Source organism: Accipiter gentilis, chromosome 2, assembly GCF_929443795.1.
Source record: "Accipiter gentilis chromosome 2, bAccGen1.1, whole genome shotgun sequence".
Taxonomy (NCBI): Eukaryota; Metazoa; Chordata; class Aves; order Accipitriformes; family Accipitridae; genus Astur; species Astur gentilis.
In genome coordinates this window covers 35,607,029-35,627,579 of record NC_064881.1, presented here as the reverse complement: position 1 = coordinate 35,627,579, position 20,551 = coordinate 35,607,029, and the positions used below count along the sequence as shown (strand labels likewise).

Sequence of the window (20,551 nt, the reverse complement as noted above, 5' to 3'; positions counted from 1 at the left end):
GTATTTTAAATAAATTTGCTTGAATTGATGTGGAAAACATGTTCAAATAGCCAAGTATTTCTTTCAGATGAGAATAAGCAAAGCAGCAGCTACAAAATGTGTTTCGGCTTTAAAGTGATTCGTATTTTTGAACCCAAACCTACAAGTTCCTGTTAAAGTGGCCTAGAAAAACAATCTTTTAATTCTATGTCACAAATTTTATAATCCACCCCCTTCTAAAAAATTATTTTAGATGTAGCTTAGTAGAGACATAGGCAATTAGTGGTTGGGCTGTGGCCTCTCAAGACATATATGTCTTTTTGTTCAGAAGATGCTCAGGCTGCAGCAAGTGCCCGCATGTGACAGCAAAAAATGGAGAATCCAAAAAAAAAGCCAGCAAGTTGCAAAGGAGGAACTAGCAAGTAAAAGGTGAAAGCCTGAGTCCCACCTGTCCTAGATAATGACCTGCCCAGCTGTGGGCTGGTGCCACAGGCCAGCTGCAATTCAGGGTCTTGGGCACAAATCTTCTGCTGTTAGGTACTTATCTCCTTCCCTACAATGAAAAATAAATAAACAAAAGGAGATCCCTGATACTTGGTTCAGTAAAGGGAAAAGAAACTTTTATTTATATCTGTCTGTGCCTCTTTTGGAGGATGGACACGAGCACAAAGGAGAAGAGTGCCCTAATACAGGGCTGCTGGGCAGGCAGAGGGGATGCAGGGAGTCTGCTCCCAGGGAAGCTGTTCCACTTCGTTTAATTTAGGATCTGTTTTATCGGGGGGTTGAAGCCAAGTTCCCAGCAGGCACACCATAACTCCTTTCTCTCTCTCTCTCTGGCCCATTAATTGTCCTGATAGCACTCCAGATGTACAGAAAGTGGGACAGCCACCATTAAAGGGAGGTTCTCGCCTGAGGATGCCTGCAACCTCAAGTTTAGCATTGCACTTGGTCCGTCAGAGAGTCATGGCTCTAACAGCAAATCAGAGTGAGTAGGAGATGCGGATATGGGACTTTTGCAGGGAGCGCCTGGGCTGCTGGACAGGGTGACACCTGTGCTAGCTCACTCATCTTTTAGCTCCAAATGCCTTTTGATAGAGATGCAGGTCCCCTGGGGATTGTGGGGACGAGCTCCTGCATCTGGAAAAGATGGCTGAGTGTGCCTGGCATAAGAAGGGCACTGGGGTTTAGAGGTCAGAGTTGAGGAAGGTGCAGAAGATGGCAGTAGCTGTGATCCTTACTCAAAAAAAATTTCTTTTTATATATTCAAGCAGGTTTTTTTCCTCTTCTCTGCTAATCCAGAGTGGAATATGAGCCAAAAAAAGAGAAACTGATGCTATTACACACTGCACACTCTTAAGTATTTGTTTTAAAATGTGTGTGAGGTCAAGCTAGAACATGCTTTGCAATTTGTGTATTTACTGCAGTGAATTTTTTGCTCCTTCTAGCTGTTTTTTGTGGTTTTCAGGCTGCTTCACCTCCACAGAAGGAAATACTGTGCATACAAAAGAGGCCATTATGAATCTTCCCTTAGGAGATTTTTTTTTTTTGTGCTCTGCTTTCAAATTACAATCTGTATTATTTATGCCAATGTTTAAAATAGCTTTCTGATTCCCCGGTTAAAGTATCCTGAACCTACTCCAGCTACATTTTACTATGCACTACTCCCACCAACCATCAGCTTTTATTTCAAGTCATTCTTCATGAAATAACATGCATCGCAGCCAGAACCCTGTGTTGCTGTTACATGGTTTTCTTTACAGTTTTCCAGCTGTATTCCTCCTCCCCATGATAAACAGTGTTCCCAGTATTCATTTTTATCTTACAATACACAAATTGCATTCCCTTAATCTCCCTTCATAAACAGTGCCCTGTAATCCTGTTATCATTATTGTTGACCTTTTTTGGAATTCCTCCAGGTTATTAATGCCTTTTTAATGAGAATCCTGGGATTTAAACTGTTTTCTGAGCAACATTTACTCAAGAATTGATAGATTTGAGCAATGTTTACTCAAGAATTGATAGATTATTTCCTTTTCTATTTTCCTTTACATCCCCTATTTCTTTTTTGACATCTTACTATGTTCCAAGTGGAGCTATGCAAATAACTGATTTGGGGGTTTGCTGCCAAAACAAAACTTTAAAGAAAACCTTTGTTTCAGACTGAACAAAGACAATATTCAATCTGAAATATTTAGAATTTTGGGGGAGATTTTTTTATGTTTTCACCCCCTTTTTAAAAGAAGAAAGAAATTTGTCAGTTTTCAAAATTAAAGCATCATTTCAAACAGAAAGTAGAAAATTCTGGTTTTCCATTTTCTGGCCATGTTTGAATTCAAATCATAAATAGTTTCAGTGTTCTCTGAACTTTGTTTTTTGGTGTCCAAATTTCTACCTAAAAGTTTTTGTTTCATTCAGAGTGATTACTTCAAACACGTTTTGAGCAGTATTGAGTGGATATGTCTATATATTCCTTTTTATATATATCTGTATTTATACGTAGGCATGGAAAGCTAAGGGAATGTCTTTATTTTAGTCATGCAAATCTCATTTACTTGATTTCACTGTAGCATAAAGGCATCGGGTAAGTTGGTGGTTACTGGGCTCAGAAGTGGAAGTTCAACCATGAATAACTAAGCCAGTCTTTGCAGATAACGGTGGCATTTGGAACCCTTGGCCTGTTTAACCAGTGGTATTTTACTTGCTTTTATGTACCTACATATCTAAATCCTGGTGAAGCTGTGTTTTAGATGCCTTCACTCTGTTTTGGTTCTCACTTGAAGTTATGATTCTGAGCTCAGGAAGAGTCTAGGGGAAAGGAGAAATGCACGTTGAGTCCCTGTTCCAATAAAGAAACCACAGTTAAAAGTCATAAAATAAACCCCAGCATCCAGAAGAGCCACTAGACAGAGGTTACCCAACTTAACCCAAAACTTGAGATTGTAGAGCTTAGTTTCTCGGCTGTGTTGGATGCAGGAGTTGGGTAGAGTCTCCTGATGGAGGTTGGAGATGTGGGAAATTCAGACCTGTTTGGATTTCACCCATGTAGCAGGGGGTAATGAAGACTGGCATCCCAAATTGGGGTGGATTGATGGAGGAGCTGGAAGGGGGCATGATAAGCTGAGAGGACGGGAACCCTGTCTCTTCATCCAGTTCTTAGTGCTGGATGCGGCGCATGTTTCTGGTGCTGTGATGGGGAGATGCTGTGCAGCCTCCTCCCACTTCAAAGCTAAATCTGGACTGCAAATCCCAGGTGGATCCTTTCTTTCCCCAGTAAAGCAGACAGCTGAAGAGAGCTTTTGTTGGGCTGCTTTTGTGCAGACCCTGATGTATTGGGTGTAATGTGAAACAGCCACCCTGGTCTTTAGACAGGAGCCAGGCACCAAACTGTTCAGCGCTTTTAAAGCTGACCTGCTTCTAGGCATGCCCAGAAACAAGAGTTTCATGCAGCTGAGAAGCTTTGCTGATTGAGACTGACAGGACATATTTCCTGAGTGAGGTGGCAGATAGGAAGAGCACCGCTTCCAAAATTCCCCTCTGGGAGCTGGGGACCTGGCATCCTTTCATAAATACAGCCTCCAGCCACTGCAAGGTGGACATTGCTTCCCCAAGGGGCTTGAAATATATCACCTTTGATGTGACGTAACAAAATAGTAAACCTACTTTATAATAGTGTATCTTATATATACCGTCGCATAAAATTTATTTAAAGGAAACGAAAATTCTGCCGGGTTTGTTTCATATTTTATTAGTATTACAAGCTTTATCATGCTTCCACACTGAGGCACTTCATTGAAGGTCTCTGTTCCTCCCTTCTGAAATTCTCTAAGTAATAGGAAGCTGTTTGCTTTTGAAACCTGGGCAGGCTATGACTGTTTGCTAGAGTTGGCAGAATACAGTGTGACCACAAACCCACAAGGATTAATAAGCTGAAAAAGCACAGGCTTCTTGTCTGTCATTTGTGCTTCTTAACGATAAGAGTGCTATTGGGGAGAAAAACCAGCAAATGACAGCAGTCATAACTTGAAATGCATTGCCCTCAGACCTACCTTGGTTTTATTACTGTAAAAAATATAGTTCAGGCAACGAATCAATATACTGGGTAGGGTTTTACTGTTCTTTTGAATAGATGACACTTGAACTCCATTAATTTTTTATAATCTTTACAATGTGTGCATTACAGTAAATATTTGATTAGCTTATGACAAATTTTGCTTTTCATCCTGGGACTGCAGGGTTGTTTAGTTAGTTACCTCCCAGATACATTTCTCGTTCCAGTGTTTTTCTCTTCCCTGTTGAAAATATGTCAAACTGATTTAAAATGTTTTATGCACATTGTAATGAAAACCATATGTCTTATATTAAGGGTGACTGTGCAAAAGCTTTCAGCTGAATCAGGTTTAGCATGCATTTGCATATATGCTGTGAACGCGTGCCTGCACAGTTCATGGCTGTGCACCAGCCAGCCTCTTTCCTCTTTGCACATGGGAACCAGATTTAGGAGATGTGTTGAAGGGGCCTCTGAAAGCCCTTTGTTAAACTTCTGCCACCAACGTGACGGGGGGGCTGGGATGTTTTCCCAGTCTGTGATAGAGTTCGCTCCCTTTCTGCGTCCTACTAAGTCATCCCTGCCAAAGATGACATTTTCCAGCTCCTAAAAATACTTCTGACTAGCCTATGCATTTCCCTTCAAACAGGCCAAATAGCACTGCCAGGTACATAAAAAATCCTGAGGTGACACTACATGCTTATAAAAGATTTTTGTCCATAGGTGGATTTACACATACACTTTATAGAACTGTCAAATGCAAGTTGAGTATCATGTTATACAACTACCTGTATTTTTTGAACCTCCAGTCTCAATGTTTCTATTGAGGTTGTTGTAGCAAAGCAGAAGCCTTCCATCTCTGATCCAAAGAGACTTTTTGTTTGAACAGGAAGATAAGTTCCCCAGACTGTTCCCTTCTGCTCCGTGAACATATGTTCCCCCTGACAAAGGTCATTTCAGGCTGAGAAGAGAAAATTTATGAGAGCCATTTTTAAGGTATTGTTAGAACAGCTCAAACTGCATATAGAAGCACAAAAAATAATTAGGTCAGGGTGACTTCTGTATGAAGAATCTTGTTAAGATACATAAAGCAGAAAAAAAAAACCCCTAGACTCTGTCTGTTCCAGCATCCGCTTGTGGGTGCTCTACAAATCCATGAATTAAAAACAATTAAGAAAAACACAAACCCAGATCATAGTGATATGCAGAATATACATGATGGCTCTCAGCCAATATCAGTAATTAGTCTGTAGTTACTGTGTTTTTAGAGAAGAGCTTGATTGATTGTCATTTCACAGCATACACAAGTCACATTCTGTATTCATTTTGAGAACTGCAGTGCTTATAATTTGCATTAATGTAGTTCAGATTACTACTGAAACTATAGTATTTAGATGAGGTCAGAAAACTGCTTAATGAGATAAATTTTAATTATTTCATAACAACCCTTCTTCCAAAGTAAGAAGAGTAAGCAATCAAGTTGAGCAAAAATCAAGATAAATAAATAGTTTAGATCACACAACCAGCAGTCTGAATTGAGGGAATCATTTGTAAAATCAAGTTTAGATCCAAACGCAGGGAAGCAAGATCTACATTGCGGTTCTTCCCCAACGTCTTCTGTCTGATATTGAGCTGGAAGTCTCCTCACCCAGCAGGTTTAAACAATTTGTGGAGAGTCACACTGAACATTTTGCTGCACATCCCCTCTGACTGCATCTTTGCCAGTTGCCCAAGTTACCAGCTGTTACTGCACCAGGCAGTCAGCTGACAGGTGATTGTATGGGGCAACACAGCAGCAGAAGTCTTTGAGAAAGGGAAGAAAATAATCCAAATCCTTCTGAAAGCTGGTTTTGCCATAGAAGAAAGTAAGGTCAAGGGACCTGCACAGGAGATCCAGTTTTTAGGAGTAAAATGGCAAGATGGACGTTGTCAGATCCCAATGGACGTGATTAACAAAATAGCATCTATGTCTCCACCGACTAATAAAAAGGAAACACAGGCCTTCTTAGGTGTCATGGGGTTTTGGAGAATGCATATTCCAAATTACAGTCTGATTGTAAGCCCTCTCTATCAAGTGACCTGGAAGAAGAATGATTTTAAATGGAGCCCTGAGCAACAACAAGCCTTTGAACAAATTAAACAGGAGATTGTTCATGCAGTAGCCCTTGGACCAGTCCGGACAGGACAAGATGTTAAAAATGTGCTGCAATTAAGCAAGCCGAGCGGTTAAAGGCCCTGTGGTATGGAGGGCGATGGCTGAAATATAAATACGGGGAAACCTGGCAAATTGACTGTATCACACTCCCACAAACTCGCCAAGGCAAGCGCTATGTGCTTACAATAGTGGAAGCAACCACCAGATGGCTGGAAACCTATTCTGTACCCCATGCCACTGCCATGTGAGCAATTGCTCACCACCCACGAACCGACACCCCGCTAGTCCCGGAGCAGCCATTCCCCGTCCCCACTCCCCAGTTCCTATACTAGGTGGGACGTCCCATGGTATGGAATACACCGTTGGCCAGTTTGGGCCAGGTGCCCTGGCTGTGTCCTGTGCCAACTTCTTGTGCCCCTCCAGCTTTCTCGATGGCTGGGGATAAGAAACTGAAAAATCCTTGACTTTAGACTAAACACTACTGAGCAACAACTGAAAACATCAGTGCTATCAACATTCATCGTGTACGAACTCAAAACACAGCACTGTACCAGCTACTAGGAAGACAATTAACTCTATCCCAGCTGAAACCAGGACAGTATCCACCCCTTATTCTATACTATTGACATCATGCTCAGTTCCCATACCTTTAGTTACATTAGTTACATCCTGATCAATGCCTTTGAGACATATGAACAATGAGATAGATAGATAGATATAGATAGATATAGATACAGATATACACAGAGATATCATTCCTTTAGTTTATGGGTTATGTTCATAAAATGTTTGTTGAGTTCATTTAGTTCCCGACCCTGGGCTCTATCTGTCATACCAGTCTTTCTGGACAGGAGGGATGGTGCAAAGTCCTCTCAGTCGGTAGAGCAGAATTGGGCTTCAGTGCGGTGTGACAAGCAGGTGACATTTGACACAGCAGGAGGCTGGTGTGCACCGTTGGATTGTTGCATGCTGGAGTCAGTTCTGGTTCCATCACTACTGATCTGTCTGATGAGCAAGCACTGGCAAGCAGTTGGGTGGGTGTCCACCCAAGAGTGGGGAGTGGTGGCTTCATTGGCCAGTGCGGTGGGTAGGGGAGGTGATGACTGCTGGTACCCTCAGGATTGATGATGCCAGGCATTGTTGTGCCCAGCTTCTCGCCATCGTTCTGGGAGTGCAGCTTACAAAACTGAGCTTGACGACTAAACTGCGCATAAAATCAGAGGGGATGGTTATGTACTAAAATCCAAGATTCACAGGAGAGAGCATGCCAGGCAGGAACACACCTCCACCAGTCCACAGGAGATGCCAGAGAGGAGTGCTGTCTCCCAGACTTAGCCACCTACTTACTTGTAGTCCTGAGTGTGTGCCTCGGATTCACTCTGAACCTCCATACTGGAGCTAGACCATCTCTGAGAGTGCAGACAACCAGCATGTTTCATTCGCTTGAAATACAGCCAGTGCTAGTGCTAATACCCTGGTTTGTGTCACAGCTGAGCAGTTTGAGCTCGGGGAAAAGATCTGAGTTCAGTGCCCTCCATAGACTAAAGGAGTTCAAATCCACACTTCTCGTAAGAGTTCCTGAACCACTGCGACCTACTGGGCATCCTCAGCTTCCTCCACTGACTCTGGACCTCATGGTGGTGGAGAGTGTGAGACATGGGCAGAGGTAGAGCATGTGGGAGCAGCTTCTGTCACCCAAAGAACAGAGCAGTCCACACGGAGGAGAGTTCTGTGTCCTGCTCCTTGCTCCCAGGATTATATCTGCTTTTATCCAGTTACTGTTTGGTGTGAAATACAATAGTAAGTCCAAGAGTCTCGCCTACAGTAATAGTAAGTCAAATAAGTAATAAGTCAGAGGCCAGGGACTGGAACCAAAACCCTCTGTCAGCTATGGGCTTGACACTGTGAACTGAGTACGTTTCCCACTAGGAGACTTTGCCTTCGAAATGGGTCATTTTTAACGGTGTTACCCGAAGAAAAGCCTGAAATGTTAATGCAAGACTTCAACATTTCTTTGCAGCTTCTTTTTCTTATGTTTGTCAGTGCATGTGAGCAGTGTGGTTTTCTTTCCTAGATTGCTTGTGGTGTACAAAAACAATCTTGCAGGAACAACCCCATATTAAATAGAAAAGAAGCAGCATTAGTGTTTCCTGGAAATATACTGCTTATGCTGTTAAAGATTGGAACTAGAGATTTAGCTGTAAGTTAAAGATTTCAAGATAAATGAAACCAAATCTCTTAAAAATACAGGTCCTTTTAATAGTGGGCATTACAAATAAATTCTCTCTACTTTTCCAGCTGCTTCTAATGACTTTGCTGGAATTTTTTATGCAGTCAGGCCATATCTCTTCCCCTGGGGCCTCTAAATAAAGCTACCTACAGAGACAGTGTGCCACTTATCCCTCTAGTTGCTGCACCAGAGTGGTGAACATATATGCATTTTTTGGTCTCTTTGCTGTATAACAGGATGCTTTTGAAGGGAAGGAAGCTCAGAAAATTTAAGGGCTTTACATTCTGAGGACAAGCTGTCTCTGTCAGCACTGTTTTATTTACAGCTCTCTTTCACTGGGTGACTATATGCAAAAACTAGCGTAAAGACTGATATATATATAAAGAGGTCATGTTCAGGGAGTCAGAAGATAGGTAAGCTCTGTGGTTTATATACTTTGGCAGCTATGAAACAGTGGTGCAGTTGCAAATAGGAAGGACTTGCACAAAAAGACTAAATTTAATAAGCTCGTGTATCCTGAGTTTCGGGAATCAAGTTCTGCTGCTCAGCTGTCAAATGTTCCTGTCACAGATATTATTTGAACTTTTTCCTCTTTACCATATTTTAATCTTACTATTTAGATATCAAATGGACAATAAAATGCGCACAAGAAAGTTTGAGCTTTATTCTTATAGAAGGAGAAAGATTTAACTGCTGAAGTGCAAGCAAAATTTTAATATGAAGGCCAGAAGACCATACAACAAGGTATCCAACCACCTGTAATGGCTAGAAATAGCAGACTGGGATGCCGTATTCCAGGTGTGCATGTGGGGTTATTGTGTGACTCTGTGTAAGAAATGTATATATTGTCTCTATATGCATACATACATACCTGACGTGGTATTTCTGTGCTTGCATACTGTCCCGGTAGGCCACCTATACGTAATCTGTTCTACCTGTAAAAACTGTGAACGCAATATGCGATATGCTGGCTGCACTGTGTCATTATCCTTGCACTATGCTGAGGCAGTGAAGAGAGCAGAGTTCGAGGTGGGGCTTTTCCATACCCAAATTGTGGGCGCAACGGCTGCACTGCATGAGTGGGATAAACATGCACCGGCGCCAGCTGGAGGCGTACCTGCCCTTGCACAGGCAGCTCTTTCTCCCTCTCCTCAATCCTGCCCCGAAGTTTGTACTTGCATCACATGATGCAGGATGGGAAAATTTGCCCTTGAGTCATTAGCAGGAGGTTGCCTAGTGGATAGCAGTGCTGCGGCAGAACGGCATTAGCCCCCTGAGCAGTGGTCCCCAACCACACATCTGACAGACAGTCACCACCTTCTCCGGCTTTGCCTCTGCCTGGGTTGTGCCGGCCGGCGCTGCCTGCACTCCTCATTGCGGACAGTACGGCACACGGTCGTGGGGTTGCAGGGTCTCTTCTCCTCCCCTCCGTGTCAGCTGGAGCTAGGTGACTGTCGTGGTGCTGTCAGGACAGCACGAAGGCTAAAAGGCAGCACAAAGCATGTTGCTGTCTGCAGCACACTCTTAGCTCGGTGCCCTTGCCCATCGAGCAGTAAAGAGCAGGGTTGGTGCTAGATGCTGCACTATTTCACTCCAGCTTCTCAGATACCCGTTCCAGGCAAGAAGCAATCCTGGAAAATGTTACAGGACTTTGTTGGCCGTCCTTGTGTTTTTCTTCCCATTGGAGCACAGAGCAGTACACAGCTCCACTCCCATGGCGTGGGTGTGCTGCTGCTTGGAGGCGGAGGGAGGCCGGAGCAATGGGCTTCCCAGCATCGCATGCCATACGTGCAGCACGAGCATTTCCATCACAGCATATTTGCGAGTTGGCTCGCCTGCCGGCAGGCTGTTAGTGCTGTGGCACTGAGTGGCTGCAGCGTGGAAGGATATGTATGAATGAATTTCAAACGAGATACCGCTGAAGCCGGCAGCTCAACATGCAGCATCTTTTACCAGAAAGGGGGGGTGAGACAGTCCTCTTAACAGGGAAGTCTCAGATCAGGGCAAAAGAAGTGTTACAGCCACTTAGGACAAAAGAATATGTGTTGTGGTTTAACTCCAGCCAGCAACTAAGCACATGTGTTTTTGAGAAATGTCAACCTCTTTCATGGTTAACGCTGAATTGGCGGGCTGTTCTGGGGCTTACATGTGTGAGTTTTTGCAGTCACATTGTCACAGCAACAAACATAGTCAACAGGCGTCCTTAGGGAGTTGTCAGCCTCGGGAATGGCATTCGGAGAGATGAGAGGCTCCTGCCCACATTGCTGCTAGGCAAGGAGTTTCATCTCTTTGTTAAGACATTTGTAAGATAGAAGTCACACTTACCCAGGAGAATATGTTGCAGTCGATATTATATGGATAGATGCCATGTTGTTTTGCTTAGAGATGTCTACCAAATGGAAGAAAATATTTTTTAAAGTCTCCTAGTAACATTGCTGTTGGGCTCTGCTACATGCAAAGCTGGCTTGAACATCACTAACACACTTGGAACCATTACTAGCAGTGACCCCTTTAATTTATAAAATGTTCTCAAAGATCCTATAAATAGTGCATGCCTAATTTTAAACCTAAGTAGTCTCCTGTGCTCAGTGGTAAGCTTGTGTGTAGCTGTTATCAGAATTGGGGCCAGAAAGGTTAACTCATGCTTCGCAGACGTAGTTCTTGGTCTCAGATGCAGTTCAGTCTTTCAGAAAGCTCAGCCGTCGAGGTGGTTGCGTCTTCAGGTTCTGCTGACTCTTATCGGCAGTGCCTAGCTTGGCAGCCCTTCCCAGCGCTGCGCTCCAAGCCAGGCGGGTCAGGGAGAGGCGATTATTAAGCTTTGCTTCCTTGAAATGCTTTCGATAGCAAGATCTGATTATGATGTGGTCTACTTAACGAGAGATGAGCCTCAGCCAGGGCTCCTGCTCTCTGTGCCTCAGCGAGGACTCGGCTTTGGGAAGCTGCTGGTGTCTTGCAAGGGCAGGAATGTTTCGGGGGCCCCAACACTGGAGGTATGACATCCGTGCAACGCGTTTACCTATTTAGGTCTTGTTTGGAAAAGTAGATTTGGGAGTAGTGTGGTACCGAGACTATTCGGAGTCTACTTTAGTCTTATGGATGGGAATGTTTTGTTTATCAGGAAAACTCTCTTGCAGCTTTGGACATCATGTCCCACGGTCATTTTGCTTCCCCAAGGAGAGGGTCACTGACATCTACATCTGTACACATGATATAAATACTCTGTGAAACAAAGTGACTTTGCTGCTCTCCTTCCCTTCCCTTGCAAACTTGAACGCAGTTCTGATCTGGTTACAGCTCTGGTGACTTGGGTCTGATTATCAGGGGTGTTGTACTGGATATGGAGTTGGTTAGAGGTGATAAAGCTGGGTCCCTGGGATAACCCTTTCGAAGAGCTAAGCTTTGCATTTGAGCACTTTGAAATTGGGCTAAGGAATAGGCTGGGCTGGGCTGAACCAGAGGCACAGAGAAAGAGGGGCTGGTCTCAGACCTGGTGTGGTTGTGAAAGTATTGGGTTAAATCCGAACACGCCTGATCCTAAGACAGGTTGCTAAGAGTTGCTGGATGGTAAGGATGGTTGCTGGATGTCTCATCCTCTTTAAGGCTGTGAAGACAGGCTCTGACAAGGCCTTTTCCCAGTCCCAGGTATTCAGGGGTGCAAGATGTGCCCATCCCCATCAGCTCTGTGAAGGATTTAAGAGGGAATATGCACTTGGAAGGTTTATCTTTCCTGGCGGGGATGATGGTAGCTGCAGCTGCATCTCCCCCTCGTGGAAAAGGTAGCAAAAATGGGATTTGTGGTAAGTCTGCAGCTGCTGGCCAGGGGTGTCTGTGTGTGGGACGGCACCCAGAAGTTCTCAGGTGAGAGAAGCCCCCCCTGATCGGCTGCTTAAAGGATGTTGTAAAGTTATTTCCACCCCTCAGATAAAGTCATCAGCCATTATTGTGGCTCTGCAGCATAGGACCTGGATATGGCTTGGGACATTTGCCATTTGAGCGACAGACTGAAAAAAATCCTAACTTTAGGGTGGTTTTCTTGCCATGATAAGTCTTTCTTAGTACACCTACCTACTACTGGCCCTAGCAAAATGAGAGCAGTTTTCCTTTTATATGCCAGAGCTTGGGAAATAAAAGCTGTTATCCATAGAAAGTCAGTAATCAGACAGATGGCTTAGCACCCGAGAAGCACTTGAGAGCCACATGTAATTATTGGATTATTTTAAGGCTATTAGAACTGCCTTACTATGCTTCTGTGCCACATGAAAACCTGCATACATGTGTACGTAGATATATGCATATACCCTGTTAGCCTGTACACATTTATACATATATACATATATGTGTACATCATCTCAGAAACCAAAATAGAAGCAGCTGTCCTCCCAGCAAGTAGTATTTTTGTATGATTTAAAGCAAGAGAAATCTCCAGTTACAGTTGTGGGCTCCTAATCACTGTGCTTCTGAAGGAGCCTCCTGAGCAGCCTCATTCATCTATTGATGGTTGTGAGAAAGCAAACAGGTTGTCACAACAAATGTTCCTAGCTGAGTCCTAAAATGGCTTCTGTAGCCTGATGGTTCTGTGTCCAAATGTTTTTTCTGCTCTTGCTGAAGTGCCAGTTCTGAAGAAATGTTGAAAATCTGGAAAAAATCCAGCGCTTGTCCTCAGGGATGTTTGAAAATTTATGCAACTTCTGACATTCACACAGGACGGACAAAGGAAGGATGCTTGTGATTCATTGTTATTTTGAAAACAGTCTTTGAGTTATAATTTCCATCATGTTTTCACTCTTCCCTTTTCCTTTCCAGGGAGTGAAGCTGATTTTAGCTCTTCAAGCAGCACAGGCAGTATTTCAGCGCCTGAAGTCCATATGTCTGCTGCTGGAAGCAAAAGATCTTCTTTTTCTCGCAAGTAAGCAAAGCAATTTTTCCTGAATATTGCAAGTGTTGCTAGTGCAGAGATAGACTGCTGTGTAAGGTCTTGGAGTTAATACATACAATACCAGTATTGTGAGTTTTAAAACATTTTGGTGCTCTCAGACAGCACTTACACTGATGAGAACTTTGAGAAAGGAAAAAAAAATGCTGTATTTGGAGCACAAAAATTGTCAATAAGCCAGATCAGCCGACTGGTATTTTTTTGTTGTTTATTCATAACAAGTATGGGAGATGCAATCAGGTAAGACAGAAAAGGCATTGGCTGGAGTGGAGGAGGAAACAACTGGGTGTATGTTAGTTAACAGCAGTACTTCTAGACAGTTAACCGTATCCTTTTGGTCTTATCACTTTGTTTTCTCTCTGTATTAAATTATCAGCTTGGCATATACCTTTCCAGATCCTGACCTTATTTTTTGTAGGAAGAAGTACACAGTATTGCCTTTGACTCTTTTTTCTTAAACACCCTTGCCTAGCCTTTATATAACTAAAACTATATTCAAATAAAAAAAAAATCATCATAATCATCTATCTAAATGAACCTTTCATGAAAGATTTCTCTACGACTTCTCCCTATCATGTGTGAAGTGAAGATCAAGACAGCTTGGGAACTCGGGGGCGTATTGTGCTCTGCCCACACAATTCCTGCTGGTTACAGTTTTTGGAGTAGGAGGAAAGAATTCAAATTGACAGGACTGGTTGTGGAAGAGCTGGCAGGCAGACTGGGACCAGCAGCGGGATACCTGTATGCTGAAATCACACAGACATCTCCAAGGTCGCAGTGTGCCCCAGAGTACGTAGATCAGCAGAATGATGCTTAATGAGTGGTTTCCTATCTGTGTCGTGAAACTGTTAGAAAAATAAACATTACTTAAGCACTCTCTAGATTAAATCTAGCAAGTAAAGGTACTGGCTGTGGGGAAAGAACAGTACTAAGTATAATATGAAGCCCTAAAATCACCTTACTTTCAGTAAGATTATGTATCATTTAATATAATATTGTGCATTTAAACATAACTAAATTAGAGCATACTGACCTACTTTATTGGGCAGAAGTCCTCTGTAATAAGGCTCCTTCAGATGCATTGCTGTGTTATGCACAGCCTGTGCAAGTTCTGCCTCACGCTAGAGTTGATACTGTACTGTACAAAGCGGAAGGAGATGTCTCCTTTGCAATATGTTCTTTTTTAACTGTTTGACTTAACTCACTATGAAACATTTCAGTGTTGTCACAAACCACAGTCCTGCACTTCATTGTAAAATGATTATAAAATCACCCAAACCGCAGCAGTGTGATGAAGGTTTGCAGCAGCCACTCAACCATCTGTTCCTTATAAACTGTTCCATTTTCAGAGAAGGGAGGAAACCAAGTCAGACAATTTTAAGAAGAGATTTTGCTTCATAATTCTGTGGTATTTAAATTTTTATGTTCAAGCTTTCTCTTCTGCTGGCTGGATTTGCCTTTTTCCGTATTTTTTTCAAACTTGCCCTTTCATTACAGTTTAGAAGAACAACTTCCATGCGAGGATGAAGGTAGCAGCATAGTAGTAGTGCATGAAGGCAAAAGAACTGAGCGAGCGAGGAACGCACCTTGAAAAGCTGTCCTCGGAGCGCCCCAGCCCTTTGGCCGCTGTCGGGCAGTGCAGAATTGCTTTCAAGCACACACAGTTGACAGTCTGTTTAATAAGGAATGGGAAGAGAAAGGTAGATATGTATGAGGGAAACTGGAAAGAAGAAAGAAAAGGCTGTGCTTTCCTTTGTCTATTTTAATGGTATTTCAGCCCGCTCTCAGTGGGGTTCAGACTATATCTAAGCGAATGAATAGCTGACAATGACAGCTGCAGCACCCAGTATGCCAAAGGCAGAAAAGAACAGTGGCTCAAACAAAATCTGTTTTCACTGCACGCTGTGATCCCTCAGGCTGCTTGCTGAGGAGCATGAAAGCAGTATTACAGCAAACCTCCAGGGCTGGGCATCTCTCCGCAGGCCTGGCCGGGGAAAGCCGAAACGTGGTTCTTTTGGCACCAGTCCAGGCTGCAGTCCTCTCATTATTTAAAGGAGTCAGAGGTTTAGGGAATGTGGATGATCTGATGGAGTCACTGGGAACCATGCTGTCCACAGAGAAGTGTCAAAATGGCCGAGGTTTCCCTAGGTCATGCAATTCAGACTGAGAGCCCCAGGCAGTGAAAGAATGTGCAGTGGCTGATGACTTCAGGACTTTCTTACTTCCTGGCCACTCACAGTTATCTGTCTGGTTTAGTGTTTAGACAACTTTGTGTGTAAAATAAGATGCATAATGGGTTGCGTGATGGGGATAATCCAATATGCTTTAACCGTTTTTGTTCCCCTCCAGTCGTGGCCCTTATGGTCGGAATAATGGATCCTTATCCTACAAGTCCGGAGCCAGCCCACCTGCTTCCCGTGAAAAGGACCCTTTGTCAACACTGTGCAAAAACCAGCTGAGTCCTGCTAACATCCATCAGAGTTACAGGGCTTCTTCAGCCAGCAGCAGCAACTCAGGCTCATACAAAGGAAGCGACAGCAGCCCAGTGATGAGGCAAGTCTTTATTTCAGCATCCTGGTTTTCAGCGCACTGACTTACCTTCTCTGCACTGTAACGTAGGATCAGCTGTCCGGGTTGCCGAGCAAGGTCATCCACATGTGACTCCTCATGTTGGTGGCTTGACAGTCAACAGAATGCTCCATCCCGTGTAAAAGCTTTATTGTTTCAGCACTGTAAAATTCAAGGTTACTTTTAGTGAAAGCGCTTTGTAGTTGGTTTTCACTCCAAGGCAGGCTGCTTCATGTGGTTTCGTGCCATCAATTCTCATGTGGATTTACTGGTTCTTTTGTATAAGGGTCTTTTTGCTTTGGAGAGAGTTGGTGTGGGGTAGTATATAAAACATTATACACTTGGGCGAAAATTCACCCTACCCAGCCTTAGGCGCCTCCCTGTGCAGTTTCCTGTACAGAAAAGAAAAGAGATACCTGCCAGAGCATGCGACGCATATTGCAGAGAAGAAATTGCCACCACGCTGCTGCTGTCTCCCTCTCTCTCTCTCTCTCTCTCTCTCAGGCAATTCCACAGCCAAGCGTGTCACATACACACCTAAAGCTAGATAGGATTCATCTAGGTTTCAGGCTGCTCAGCTTCATAACTCACATATGGAGCTGAACTCGGTCCGTACATGACCTCACCTGGCTGTGTCTACAGCTGTGTGCCCTCGCCAGTGGCCCGGCTGCCTGCTCTGGGGCACGCCACCTATTTCGAGTGAGGGGATGGCTAGTTATTTGAAAGTTAAATGTCTCATTTGATGTACTGGCACCGAAACTAAGTACAGTAAATAGTAAATTTTGTACTATAGCCACAAATCAGCCGTTTCCTCAAGTTCTTTTGATTTGCCAGAGGGAGTCACTTGTGCGGATGCTGAGGAGCGCCATGTGAGTCAAGTGTAGACTCAGCTTTGTATCAGTCAATGGGATGTTCTTCTTTTTGCTAGGACTGAAGAACTGTAGGAGTGATGTTATGTGATGGTTTGGTTTGTTTTTTCTTTTCAGGCGATCAGGGAGATACAATTCTTGTGGTGATAATCACAGCATTAAGCCACAAAATCCAGAGCAGTATTTGACTCCTCTGCAGCAGAAAGAAGTTACAGTACGGCATTTGAAAACAAAGCTGAAGGAATCTGAGACCAAACTTAAGGAAAGGTATATTTCACTACAGAAATCAGTTAGAAAGATTTATTCAGGAGCATTTAGTGGTGGGAATCCTGAATATTTTTAGTCATTTCTTGACCACATAAATTGTTCATTAAGAAATTTGAAATATGATCAGTCTCATTAGGTTGTTTTCAGGTATTTCAGGTTTCATAGCATACTCCGTGAACATGTACCATGCAGTTTAGTTATGAATATGGCTGTCTCTTTTCCCTTTTTTGAACTTTCCCAATAGAATATTTTTAAAGGATAATTTTTTACCAGTCTGATTTAGCACTGAGACCTTGTATACATAAAACAGTTTCTATCTGCCAGCATGTATTACCTTAGTCTCCTGTTCTACCTCACCCAGTGAAATATGACTGCAAATGTCCTAATGAAAGAAAAGCTCTTACACAAACCAGTGTGCCCACTTGTGTTTTTGTCGCTCAGATATTGAATTTTTCACAATAGCCCTTTGTATGGATGCTGAGCAAAGAAGCGACAATGTGCATTACACAGCAACAGATGTCATCTCTTTTACTGAGACCACGCTCTGAGAGCTGGCTCTCCAGCACGCTCAACCCAAGCAGGCACAAAGGGGTGTCGGAACGGAGCCCTAGCGCAGAGTCCCAGGGACTCCGTGCTCCAGCTTGGAATAGCCCGACCTCTGCATCTGCAAGGGCTGGATCTCACGTAGGGGCCCCCTCTCCCCACTTGCTTGCAAGTCAAGGCAGCAGCCTCTGCCTCCACGCTGGGCAAAGCAAGCCGGGTGCCTGCAGCCCCGAGCCGACCTGCTCTCTGAGGCCAGTGTTGGCTCTGGCTGTTCCCGACGAGCTGCTGGCAGGCACGGGGGATGCATCCAGGCAGCAGTTTCTCTTTTCCTCCAGGGCGAGGCAGCAGGTGAGACGTTAAGCGCTGTACTGGTTGGACCTGACCTAGAGGTCACCACTTGCGCCTTAAATGTCCGGGATCATGGCATAGCCCACAAGGCTGCTGGCTGTGTGGCGAGGTCGGTGACTCCAGTTAGCCATCAGCCCGCGTGTCTTGGCAGCCGGCTCACACCCTGCCAGCTCTCTCAGAGGCGGCAGCAAATGGTGCATGGAGCAATTTGCTTCCGTCTCAGAACGTCTCACAGCAGAGCCATGCTGTGTGGCAGAGCCTCACATTGACTCTTTAACTGACCAGTCAGCAGAAGTGTTACAACATTTTTATTTTGCTACAGGGAGACAGAAATAGAAGAGCTCAAAGCTCAGCTGGGACGGATGAGGGAAGACTGGATTGAAGAAGAGTGTAACCGTGTGGAGGCAGAGCTGGCCTTAAAGGAAGCAAGAAGCGAAATTAAACAACTCAAGCAGGTTATTGAAACCATGAAAAACAGCTTGGCTGAGAAGGACAAAAAAATTCAGAAATACTTTGTAGACATAAACATTCAAAACAAAAAACTGGAATCTTTGCTGCAGAGCATGGAGCTGGCTCAGAACAGCTCTGCGAGGGATGAGCAGAGCCTGGAGTACACGAGTGACTCAGAGGGGAAGCCGTTAGCGTTGGGTGCCACAACACCAGACAGCCTCATCACAGAGGACCGAGTTTTGGAGGAGGTGGCAGATAGTGGGCTGCTTCTTAATGAGGACGCAGCTAACGGGACTGATTCATCTGAAGAGAGTTTGACCACCACAACCTCTGAGTTGAGTGATCTAGCTCCCTCCAGTTCTGCTATGAATAAAGAGATGCTTGAAAATATTCTGGATGAAAAACTAACTTCTTCCCAAGGGGAGGAGGAAAGCAGCAACATGATGGTGGAACAGGCCGTCCAGACTGACGTGGTGCCATATAGCCTAGATGTGGAGCAGCTCATTCAAAACATCTTCAGAGCTCAAGATACCTGCCCTCTAAGCCCACCTTCTTCACTGAAGGAATTGGGTGAATTTTCTCTCGGAAGCTTCAGTGATTCTGGTATCATAGTGGACTTAACTCCAAGTGATCCAAACTCTGCCATTCTTTTGTCTCCTATGGAGTCTCCATGCAGGAAGGTGGAGCACAGAGTTAATGAAAACCGTTTCATGAAAGAACTTGATTTTACAGAACCTCATGATGAGGAAGCCTTTGGGTACGTCAATACTTTCTCTCAGACAGGAATAAAGAGGAGATACTGGAGCAGCAGCCTCCTCAGAGATGTTCTGGCTGTAGCAGCCCCTGTTGTACCAACTATCATGTGGGTTTTCAGTACTCAGAGAGGAGGAACAGATCCCGTTTACAACATCGGAGCATTGCTTCGTGGTTGCTGCCTGGTGGCCCTGCACTCATTACGCCGTACACCCTTCAATATCAAAACCTAAAGTCCACTCTGTCCCTGGGCACCAACTGGCTGAAGCAGAGAGAAAGAGGGATGAGATAGATCATTAAGAGTTATTGTATATTCTGGCAGAGTCCATCATTTTGCTTTTGGCTATTTGATTTGCACTATAAATAGGTTCGAAAACATGTTCCTTGTTTCAAAAGAAAAAAGCTGAACCCTGTAGTTCCACAAGATGTTTTTAACTGGTGTTTTTAACAGTACCGCTGCCTGCAGAAATAGTCCTCCTGCTCCCAGGCACTGTCCCCCTCCCCTGTGCTGGAGTCTTTCTGGTGCCAGTGCATCTGCACGGTGAAAACGACCGGGCAGATCAAGAATTACAGTTAGTGCTCTTTCGTGTTCTCGGTTAGCATTAAGCTCAGTCACTTTCCCTGGCTGGTTCACTGGTCAAGTGCTTTGCAGTGGCTCAAGGGTAGCATGAGATGCACGTGGGAACAAATGGCCAGAGAAAGGTGGAGTATTTTTTTAGGCAGCAGTAACCTAAAACATTTCTGAAACTATAGTGTTAAGTAAGTGACATGGAGACTCGTTCCCACTAAGGGTATCACACACGTGCTCCAGAAAGCATGCTAGCGCTTTCCATTTGTTGTCCAAAGTGTCAATTCAATTTAGACGTAAAACTCATATACCCCAGGCAGCTTCCAGCACATCGTTCGTGCCTGTCTCGTGTAGTGCTCTTCTCAATCGTACAATTGCTCGAGCATTTCACTGGTCTTGTGCGTATACGGGGACTGTAACCAAAAATGTACCTTGTTGGGAGTCTTGAAACTTGTTACAATGATAAGTATAGACGTGGCTACACTTTGAATCTTAATGTTGTTTTAAAGTCTTACTGTATTGGAACCCGATAGTCTTTCGAGCCCTTTGAAATACTATGTATAAATTTATTGTGTTTTAACTTATTGTTTATTTAATTGCTTTATTGTAAATTACCTTTATAATCACAAGTTCAGTAAAGCATGTTAGAAACGGCACACATGTGTGAGTGTTTTATTGTAGCAATGCTATAAAAAATACCCCATCTCAGCTGAGTGGTCAGGCACAGGCCAAGCAGGAGGAGGCACTGTATTAGGGCTTAAGGAACCATCAGGACCCAGAGAACAGAGTTAGACTGAGAAGACCCAAGTACAGCTCCAAGCACAAGCACTCAGCCAGAGAAGA

The 20,551-nt window shown here is 44.0% G+C and overlaps 1 protein-coding gene across 1 annotated transcript in view; it reads left to right on the top strand.

The window, feature by feature from the left end:
- The window catches only part of SYBU (syntabulin), a 44,558-nt gene extending 24,202 nt beyond the window's left edge, over positions 1 to 20,356 (top strand). Inside the window, exons 4-7 of the mRNA XM_049824739.1 lie at positions 13,213 to 13,315; positions 15,692 to 15,895; positions 16,897 to 17,046; positions 18,260 to 20,356. Coding sequence (XP_049680696.1) covers positions 13,213 to 13,315; positions 15,692 to 15,895; positions 16,897 to 17,046; positions 18,260 to 19,373 — 1,571 coding nt within the window. The 3' untranslated portion in view covers positions 19,374 to 20,356. The remainder of the gene's footprint in view (positions 1 to 13,212; positions 13,316 to 15,691; positions 15,896 to 16,896; positions 17,047 to 18,259) is intronic.
- Positions 20,357 to 20,551: the final 195 nt, after the last annotated feature.